This window comes from Mobula birostris, chromosome 29 (genome assembly GCF_030028105.1).
Source record: "Mobula birostris isolate sMobBir1 chromosome 29, sMobBir1.hap1, whole genome shotgun sequence".
Classification (NCBI taxonomy): Eukaryota; Metazoa; Chordata; class Chondrichthyes; order Myliobatiformes; family Myliobatidae; genus Mobula; species Mobula birostris.
In genome coordinates, this window is record NC_092398.1 from 27,118,653 (window position 1) to 27,128,618 (window position 9,966).

Consider the following 9,966-nt stretch of genomic DNA (forward strand, 5'->3'; position numbering starts at 1 on the left):
ATGGATCGAGTCCTTATTCTGTATGCCCGCTCCCAGACGTGGAGTTCTGGTGTGAAGATGGCATCTCGGGTGGGGCAATGAGGTACGATGACCCTCAGCAATCAGGGCACCGAGTACAGGAGTTGGGACGTTGCTTTGCAGTTGTACAAGACGCTGCTGAGGCCGCAGTTGGAAAGGTCGTGCTCAGTTTTGGTCACCCTGCTGTAGATGAGACGCCATCAAGCTGAAAAGCGTGCAGAGAAGATTTAAGCAGACGTTGGCGGCTTCTGAGGGACTGAGCCGTGGAGGGGAGGTGGGGCGGGTTGGGACTTTCCTCCTTGGAGCGTAGCACCCTGAGGGCTGACGGTGGAGAGGGGGTGATCGCATGGGGCTGAGAACTGATGAACTGCAATGCACAGCTTGAAGGTCCGAGGAGAGACTTGATGGAAACTTGGGCAAGTTTTGTCTGTGAAGAGTTAGTCTGTCTCCCTGTGACCGTGTGGGTTTCTCCCGGGTGCTCCGGTTTCCTTCCATACTGGTCAGTAGTTTAATCGGTCACATGGGTATAATTGGGTGTTACGGACATGTCCGGCCTTGTCACCGTGTTGTATCACGAAATAAAAACAAGAATAAATTTCTCCCCTCTTACCGTCAATGTCAGACTCGCCTCCCCGACGGAGGGGGTGGACAATGACCCTCATAATTTCATACACTCCACTTTCTGAGGGGGTGAAGAAAGCTGGACTGTGCACGTCTACACTCGCGTCCTTCTGCAGACGCGCAGTTAGACAGCATCCTAACACGCTCCATCACTGCTTGGTTTGGACACTGCACTGCGGTGGGCAGGAAGGCTTGTGTACTAGAAATTACATTAAATAATCTTGAGTCAGGCCACCCCTCAGCATCCTCCACTCCCAAGAGAATTAACCCTGTCTAGCCTGTCCGATCTCTCCGCAGTCCTGACCCCGAGCCGTCCGCACCGTCAAAACTGCCCAACTCGTCACGGGCACCAGCCTACCCACCACCAAGAGCAAATATACAGAAAGGTTTCAGAAAAGGGCCAGTAACATCATGAAGGATCCCACCCACCCTGCTCATGGACCGTTTGTCCCACTTCCATCAGGGAGGAGGCTACGTAGCATCCACACCAGGACCACCAGACTCGTAAACAGTTACTTGTCCCCAAGCAGTAAGGCTGATCAACAGCTCCACCCAGTAACCCACCCCTCCACACCCCCAAATACTACAACTTTATCAATTCCTGTCAATTGCCTTATGTGCAGACACTCCTGTGCCCAGTGCCACTTTACAGGCATACAATCAATCTATAGAAATGATTTTGTGATTGTTTGTTATGTGCCGTGTCGTATGATGTCATTATGTGCCGTGTCGTATGATGTCACCATTATGTGCTGTGCCGTACGACGCGGGGTGATCACCGTCTTTCCGTGACCATGATTGTTCTTGGCAAATTTTTCTACGGAAGTGCTTTGCTTTGCTCATACGACCATCTACCACCTGCTCCCATAGCCTCACGTCACCCTGATTGGTGGGGTAGGGGAGGGGCTAAGCAGGGGCCACATCTTGGATAGTGGACAGCCAGCGCCTCTTCCCCGGGGCACCACTGCTCAATGCAAAAGGACATGGCTTTAAGGTAAGGGGTGGGAAGTTCAAGGGGAATATTAGAGGAAGGTTTTTTGCTCAGAGAGTGGTTGGTGAGTGGAATACACTGGCCGAGTCAGTGGTGGAGGCAGATACACTAGTGAAGTTTAAGAGACTACTAGACAGGTGGGGGCTTATATGGGAGGCAGGGTTTGAGGATCGGCACAACATTGTGGGCCGAAGGGCCTGTACTGTGCTGTACTATTCTATATCTTACCCAAGGGTGACCTGCAGGCGAACGGAGGGAAGGAGCGCCTTACACCTCCTTTGCTAGAGACGTGTCTCCACCCCAACAACCCATGCATTGTGTGTTTATATTTATTGTGTTTTGTTTTAACTATTTTGTTCTTTATCTTATTGAGCTTCTTTGGGTCGAAGTAACAATTATTTCCTTCTCTCTTACACTTGCGTACTGGAAATGACATTAAATAATATTGAGCCAGGCCACCCCTCAGCATCCTCCACTCCCAAGAGAACTAACCCGGTCTAGACTGTCCGGCCTGTCCGCCGTCCTGACAGCGGGCTGTCCGCCACCGTTGCCGTCCTGACCGCGGGACGTCCGCACCGTTGCCGTCCTGACCGCGGGCTGTCCTCACCGTTGCTGTCCGCACCGTCAGCGTCCTCACCGTTGCCGTCCTGACCGCGGGACGTCCGCACCGTCACCGTCCGCACCGTCAGTGTCCTCACCGTCGCCGTCCGCACCGTCGCCATTTCACAGTACTGGATGGTCACCGATATGGCATCTCTTAAAGTTCAAGGTAAATTTATTATCAAAGTGCCCACGTACCATATACAACTCTGAGATTCATTTCCTTGCGGATCCATACTAGAATAATAAGTTGGTCACCGTCGGTCCGAGGGGATCATGGGTTTGTGCCTCTGGTGGACTGTGTCCTCTCCAGGGCGGGAGGATTTGAAGAACCGGCTGTTGCCCATTGCAGTGGGTTCCCCCTCTCCACGTCACTGATGTAGTCCAGGGGAAGGGCAAGCGCTGATACAGCTTGGCACCAGTGTCATCGCAGAGGTCGCCAGGGTGAAGTTGTAAACAACATCAAACCGCCTTAGGGGACCCCTGGCTCCAGATCTTTTCCTCGGGGTTTACTCCCGAAGCCTTTCCCTTGGGTGGGTATGACTGCGAGGCAGCGGAGGTTTAAAATCAGAGTTTTCCTTCTCCCAGGCGGGCTGCCATCCAAGGCTGACGAGACCCGCCTGCCCGAAATAATAACCACAATAGAATCAATGAAAGACCGCACTAACTTGGGTGTGCAAAACACAACGAACTGCAAATTCAGAAACAAAGAAATAATAATAATCAGTATCGAAAGCATGAGATGAAGAGTCTGTTGTGAGTCCCGAGCCCCCCTACCTTCCCGATGGCAGCACAATGACAACCTTAGTGTGTCTTATTTAATGAAATCTCGAGCCTCCATTCTCCACCCCCAATCCAATTTGTCCACCCAGCCTGTCACCACCAGCATCAGGGGCCGAATGGCCTGTACTGTGCTGTGTACGTCTCTCCCCCGGTCAGTGTATCTCCTGTCAGCTGGGTGATTTAAACCGTTACGGTATGAGGGCAGAGTTAGGCCATTCGGTCCATCTAGATCTGCTCCACCATTCCATCACGGCTGATTTACTATCCCTCTCAACCCCATTCTCCTGCCCTCCTCCCCATAATATTTGATCACCTGACTAATCGAGAACCTATCAATCTCCTCTTTAAATATACCCAATGAATGGGCCTCCACAGCTGTCTGTGGCAATGAATTCCACAAATTCACCACCCTCTGGCCAAAGCAATTCCTCCTCATCTCTGTTGTAAAGGGACGTCCTTCTATTCGGAGGCTGTGCCCTCTCATCCTAGACTCCTCCACTACAGGAAACATCATCCCCAAGTCCACTCTATCCAGGCCTTTCAAATATTTGGCAGGTTTCAGTGAGATCTTCCCTGATCGTTCTTCTGAACTCCACCATTTGGGCTCGGAAGGGTTGTTCCCTCGGACTGAGAACGTGCCTCCTCTTTCAGAGTGGGGAAGTCGTCCCTGATGAACCAGTTCATCAACCAGCGCTACACCAACCTGTACAGGGCGACAATCGGGGCCGACTTTCTCACCCGGGACATCACAGTGGATGACCAGCACGTCACCCTGCAGGTAGGCACCGGGAGCTGGGAGCCGGGCTGAGAGTGGCGATGGGGGGGGGGGGGGGTTGAGGACAAGTGACCTGTTCTACACTGTTGTATCTGCTGATGTGGGCGTATGGGGTGTCCAGGGAGTGGGAGTACCTCTGCTGAGGAGGCTGGTTGTGTCCATTCTGGGGCAGCTCACTCACCTTTGGGTCTCACCGGATACTCAGCTCTCACCAGTGGCTCCAAATAGAAGTTTGCTTGCAACAGAGGGCACACCTTGGTACACCGCTTCATCGGGTGGGTTAAACTAGGTGAGGGTAGCTGGCAGCCTTGTACAACTTGTCTTGGCATGTGAGGTAATCTCTGGCAGACTAGGCAGAAAACAAGCCAAACTATAGACTGCTGCAACATACATGGACTCAGAGTCTAGGATTTTATATTGTGTGACTGTAATTTACTGATATCATATATGTGGTACATGTGCTTTGTGCTGTGTATGACTGTTGGTTCTATGTTTAGTAACTTGGTCCATTTTGTTTGGCCATATTTATGGCTATTCATGTATGATTGAATGACAATTTAACTTGAACTTTGAACTATGGGAGGATGAGCTCTACAGAGGAAGGCGGTTCTGTTACGCTCTGTGGAGAGCGAAGGGCCTGACGAGGCACCACAAGAAGTCGTGGCCATCCACGGCAACCAAGGAAGACCTCAGTTTGTTACAACTACTCGTAGCACTGGACCTGGACCTGCGAGGTCGAGAGGGCATTACTGCCCCACCACGATGGTTTCTCCCTTTTTAAAACTCTCCCGCACAGGTCTCCTGTTATCGTGGATACAACAGACAGCCACCTAAACCCGAAGTTATTCAGGGAGCTAAAACTTGGCGGTTATGGCCGTTTGGAGAACAGTGACGTTGTCTCTCGGAGTGGTGGGGGCAGGCCATGGTGAGGCATCCTGATCTATGCTCCCAGACCTGGTGATATTGATCTGGAACCCCTTCAGAGGGCTAACACATGGTAGTTAGGGAAGTTTTATTAAGTGTTCTAAGAGCAAAAATAGGAAGTCCTGTTACTGTCTTGCCAACAGAAGGCAGAGGGTGGTTGAAGATGGAGTGTCTTCTGCCTGGAGGTCAAACAGGCCACAGGGATCTGTTCTGGCTCCCCTGCTCTTTGAGATTTGTGAAAATTACTTGGATGAGGAAGTGGAAGGGTGGGTTAGTAAGTTTGGAGATGACATGAAGGTTGGTGGAGTTCTGGATAGTGTAGAAGGTTGCCATCGATTACAATGGGATATTGACAAGATTCAGCTTTGGACTGAGAAGTGGCAGATGGAGTTCAACCCGGAAAATTATGAATTGATTCACTTTGGAAGGTCGAACTTGAAGGCAGATACAGGGTTAATGACAGGATTCTAGGCAGTGCGGAGCAACAGAGTGATTTTTTTATTTGGAATTTAAGTGTATTTTATTGAATTTCTGTACAAACCTAACAAGTCCATACTGGAAAGTAATTGACATATCTTCATGCCAGGATTTGTTCAAGTAATAAACGTGGTCAGAGGAACCTGGAACTCAGTTCTCATCTCCTGAAGCAGCTTCATCTGAAGATTCTGCAGACAGAGGGCATGCCTCCCTCGGAGCTTTCTCCTTTTTCCCAGTCCTGCTGCTGGTGCGCTCATTATTTGAGGGATCTGTGTTTTCTTTCTTCACATTTTGTTTTGGACCACCAAAGGATTCTCCAATCCCTTTTTTTTTGCCACTTTGGGGTTTGTTGGTCTTGGACACACTGGATTTCCACCGGTATATTTATTTTCCTTTTTCTCAAAGCGATGCTTGCCGTACTGGTAGATCCAAGTGCCTTCCTTGGTCCACTGGCAGTAATACCCTTCCGGGAGGAGCCGGCGGAGACCGAGGGACCGTCAGCCTCGGTGCGTACCGTGTCGTCGCCCAGCTCGGTGCGGCTCAGGTCCGCGTCCGTAGATCCCTCAAGGTCGCCGAGTAGGTTGAGAAGGTGATTAAGAAGGCGTACGGTGTGCTGGCCTTCATTAGTCAGGGGATTGAGTTCAAGAGCCGTGAGGTAATGTTGCACCTCTATAAAGCTCTGGTTAGACCAGGCTTTTGTGTTCGGGTCTGGTCGACTCATTATTGGGACGGTTAGAGAGGATGCCGAGGAGATTGGGTTGAAAGGTTGGAGTTGGGTGGGAAGGGTCGGGACTGGTCAGGATTGTGCGTGGGGCGGATTTGCTGCAGGTAGCGGGGTCGATAACCTGTCTTCCCTATCACCCCGCAGGTATGGGACACAGCAGGCACGGAGCGCTTCCAGTCTCTGAGCTCCGTCCTCTACCGGAGCACCGACTGCTGCCTCTTGGTGTTCGATGTGACCTCGGCCGATTCATTCCGGGCGCTGCAGGGCTGGAGACAGGAGTTCGTGGTGCAGGGCTCCCCCCGGGACCCCGAGACCTTCCCCTTCGTCGTGCTGGGGAATAAAGCTGACCTGGGGAACAGGGAGGTGAGGAGGGCCCTTTCGCCCCTTCCGTACCCCGCACGACTCTCCCCTCTCCAATCCCGCGGACGGTCAGAATTCCTCGCTTACAAGTTGGTGCGTCGGGACGTGTGGTTATGGGCCCAAGTTCGGTGACAGTTTAGGCATTCGCGGGCTATAAATCGGTTAGAGCGAGGGTGTGTGTACGGCAGAAACCGGATCTAGCCCAGGCCGGGGGTGGGGTGTTGAGATGGGGAGGAGATCCCCGACTGTTCAGACCTAACCTAGATTTATAGTCCCATCCCCGTCTCCGTGACCACCTCCCTCCCAGTCTATGTAAACCCCTCCGGAGCCAACACCCATCCCGTCTCTGTGACCTCCTCCGACCCCTAGAAGCTCCCCCCGCCTCGTACATAACGTTCACTCCAACCACAGGTCAGCAGGAAGCAGGCGGAGGGCTGGTGCCGAACCCACAAGGCGGAGTATTTCGAAACCAGCGCCAAGGAAGCTCTCAACGTGGAGACGGCGTTTCGGGCTGCGACGCGCTTAACGCTGAACCAGGTGAACTGCATAGTAGAGTTGAGGAGCGGGGACGGGCGGGGTTGCGGAATCGAGAATGAGAGGGCGTGGGTTTAAGGTTAGGGGGAAGACCGCACTTTGAGCATTATGAGCAATTTTGGGTTCCTTAGCTCAGGCTGGCGTTGGAGAGGGTCCAGAGGAGGTTAATAAGAATGATCCCGGAAATGAAAGGGTTAACGTATGACGAACATTTGATGGTTCTGGGCCTTCACTCGCTGAAATTTAGAAGAACGAGGGGCGATCTCGCTGAAACCGAGCGAATATTGAAAGGCCATGTTAGGGTGGACATAGAGAGGATGTTTCCTGTAATGGGGCAGTCTAAGACCAGAAGGCACAGCTTCAGAATCGAGGGACGTTCCTTTAGAACCGATATTAGGACGACGAGGGTGGTGAATCTGTGGATTTCATTGCCACAGGCCAAGTCACTGGGTATATTTAAAGCGGAGGTTGATAAGTTTTTGATTAGTTAGGGCGTCAAAGATTACGGGGAGAAGACAGGAGGAATTGGGTTGAGAGGGATAATAAGTCAGTCATGATGGAATGGCGGAGTAAACTCGACGGTCGATTGGCCTAATTTTGCTCGTGTCTTATGGACTTAATAGGAACTTCAGGGGCAACTTTTTCACCCAGAGTTTGGTTCGTATTTGCAACGAGCTGCCATAGGAAGTGGTTGAGGCAGCTACATTATCAAAGTTTAAAAGGTATGTGGGTAGGAAAGATTGGAAAGGGGTCAAGGACGGGCATATGGGACAAGTTTGGATGAGGCATTTTGGCCGGCATGGACTAGTCGGGCCGAAGGGCCTGCTTCCATGCTGGAAGACTTCATGGCTGCTTAGCTGGGGGTGCCGGCGCGCTCCGCTGCATCCAGTCTCTGTGGCTGCGAAAGGAAGAGGGAGAGAGGTTAAGAAATGCAATGACCTTGTAGACTTGGACGGCCTGTGGTGTGGGAAACGGCGTAACCACCATCGCTCCCCTTTTGCAGGTGAAGGACGTGGACCGCTGCGTGGAAAGTCAGGACCTGGTTCAGCTCCAGACGCAGCCCAGCCCCAATTGGCCCTGTAGCTGTTGATTCTTCCGACTGGATATCGACCTCCGCCGTAACCCCTCTCCCGCTCGGCCACTGCTGTGGTACCCAACAAGAACTGAGTCCCTGCGTCTGGGCAACGTTCTCTCATATATATAATTCCGAGCAGGAACTTTTTACACGGCCCTTTCAATGCACAGCACTTTACATGTATTTTTATTATAATTATGCAAACTGTAGATAATTAAAATTTAAATAGAAAACTTGCATAATTTTGATTTTATTAATTGATGGGTGTTATGAATATACTCCAACAAAAGAACTCTTTCATGTTTCGTAAACTTTTTCTAACTGCGTCCAATTCCAGCCGTGCGGCAGTAAAAGCTATGGGCGTGGGAGCGTTTCAGTTACTGCGCGACCGCGACCGCCTCGACGGAACAGTGGTACGAGACGGGAGAGACCGCGGTCCGGTGAAGGTTCACGACCCGAGAGGACGGCTCTCCAGAGAGGCTCCCCGTCCTCCCGCTCCTGACCCGTTCCTCTGGATAATTTGCTCGGCCTTCCGCATGTAAATCCCCACAGCTGTTGTTTCTTGCTTTGGGTACGAGGGGGTGATTACATTTTATCACCCATGCTGGTCAGCGGGAGAGCCATAGACATGTGAAACAGGCCCTTGGCCCACCAGACCCATGCTAATCATTGGATTTATCGTCATGAAACCCACTTACCTCCTACTCGATATGGTAAACAGACCCTCCACAGTTATAAAGAATATTTATAAAAAAACACAAGACAGACACAAAGGCGCATCGAGCAGCAACCTCGCTGTTTCTTTTAGCAACGTGAGGTCGAATTGCTAGCTCGACGCTCAACCCAGCACAGACAGGACCCGGTCGGATTCGATACCGGGACCTTTGGTTTTGAAATCCAGCTGAGGATACCACAACACCACCGGCACAGACAAGGCAGAGAGGAACAAATTATTTTTTTAAAATTACTGAAAGTGGATGGTGGACGTTTGAATATTTATGTAGGGGTGTCTTTCAGTGTAGATTTCATATTTTCAACATTAGCTTTATTTGTCACGTGTACAATGAAACACGACATTTGTGTCAAACAACAACACAGTCAGAGGATGCGCTGGGGGCAGCTCGCAAGTGTCGCCACGCTTCCGGCACCGATATCCCATGTCCACAACTAGCAGGCACTTCTTTAGACCGTGGGAGGAAACCGGAGCACCCGGAGGAAAGCAACGCGGCCAAGGAGAGATCATTCAAACTCTTCAGAGGCAGCAGCAGGGATTGATCACGAGCCGCTAGCGCTGGAATAAAAGATTATGTTAACCGCTGCACCACCGTGCTGCCCTACGATAATTCGAAACACACGGTCGGACTGTTGGGGAATCTCCACTTTCGCCACCACTTCAGGCAGCCGCTCCAGATTCCATCCCTTTATCTGTGGGACAAAATCCCCCTCTGATCTCTTCCACCTTTCACCCTTGCTCCTTTTATCTGGGTTCTTAATGATCTACCGTCCTCATAATTGGCCACACTTCCACCAGGTCTCCTGGGAAACGTCATGCACCTCCGCCAGGTCTCCCCTCAACCTCCTCCGCTCCAGGGGAGGGACAAATCCACCTTGCTCCCTCTTCTCAAAACAAAAACGAAAACAGCTTTCCAGAGGACACCGTCTCTCTGTCTGTCCAATCCTCATTCCCACATGTCGGTACATTGGCTCTTCTACTGTCACAATGAGGTCACTCTCATCTTGGAGAAGCAACACCTCGAAGTCTCTCTGGCTAGTCTCCAAGCTGATGGCACGAACATCGATTTCTCCAACATCTGGTAATTTCTCTCCCCTCCCTTTCTCTATTCCCCAGTGTGGCTCCCCTTTTCTTCATACCTCCCGCTGGTATCCTTCCCTTTCTCGCATGGTTCATCTTCTCTCCAATCAGATGATCGCTTTCGCCCATCACCTCCCACCTCCCCCATCCATCTGGTCTCACCTATGACCTGTCATCTTGTACTTATTCTGACTGCCCCCTTCGTTTACAGTCCTGACGAAAGGTCTCGTCCCCGGACGTCGACCGTTTATGATTCTCCCTCGGCAGCCGC

General features: G+C 51.4%; 1 protein-coding gene across 4 annotated transcripts in view; it reads left to right on the plus strand.

The window, feature by feature from the left end:
• Positions 1 to 8,088, plus strand: part of LOC140190079 (ras-related protein Rab-7a-like) — a 14,139-nt gene extending 6,051 nt beyond the window's left edge. For 3 of the 4 annotated variants that reach the window (XM_072246544.1, XM_072246545.1, XM_072246543.1), the window contains 4 exons: positions 3,665 to 3,791; positions 6,058 to 6,276; positions 6,685 to 6,810; positions 7,811 to 8,088. In XM_072246544.1, the coding sequence (XP_072102645.1) occupies positions 3,665 to 3,791; positions 6,058 to 6,276; positions 6,685 to 6,810; positions 7,811 to 7,897 (559 nt within the window). In that variant the 3' untranslated portion in view covers positions 7,898 to 8,088. Of the gene's footprint in view, positions 1 to 2,084; positions 2,400 to 3,664; positions 3,792 to 6,057; positions 6,277 to 6,684; positions 6,811 to 7,810 lie in introns of all 4 variants that reach the window. The other variant, XM_072246546.1, reaches the window with a different exon arrangement.
• Positions 8,089 to 9,966: the final 1,878 nt, after the last annotated feature.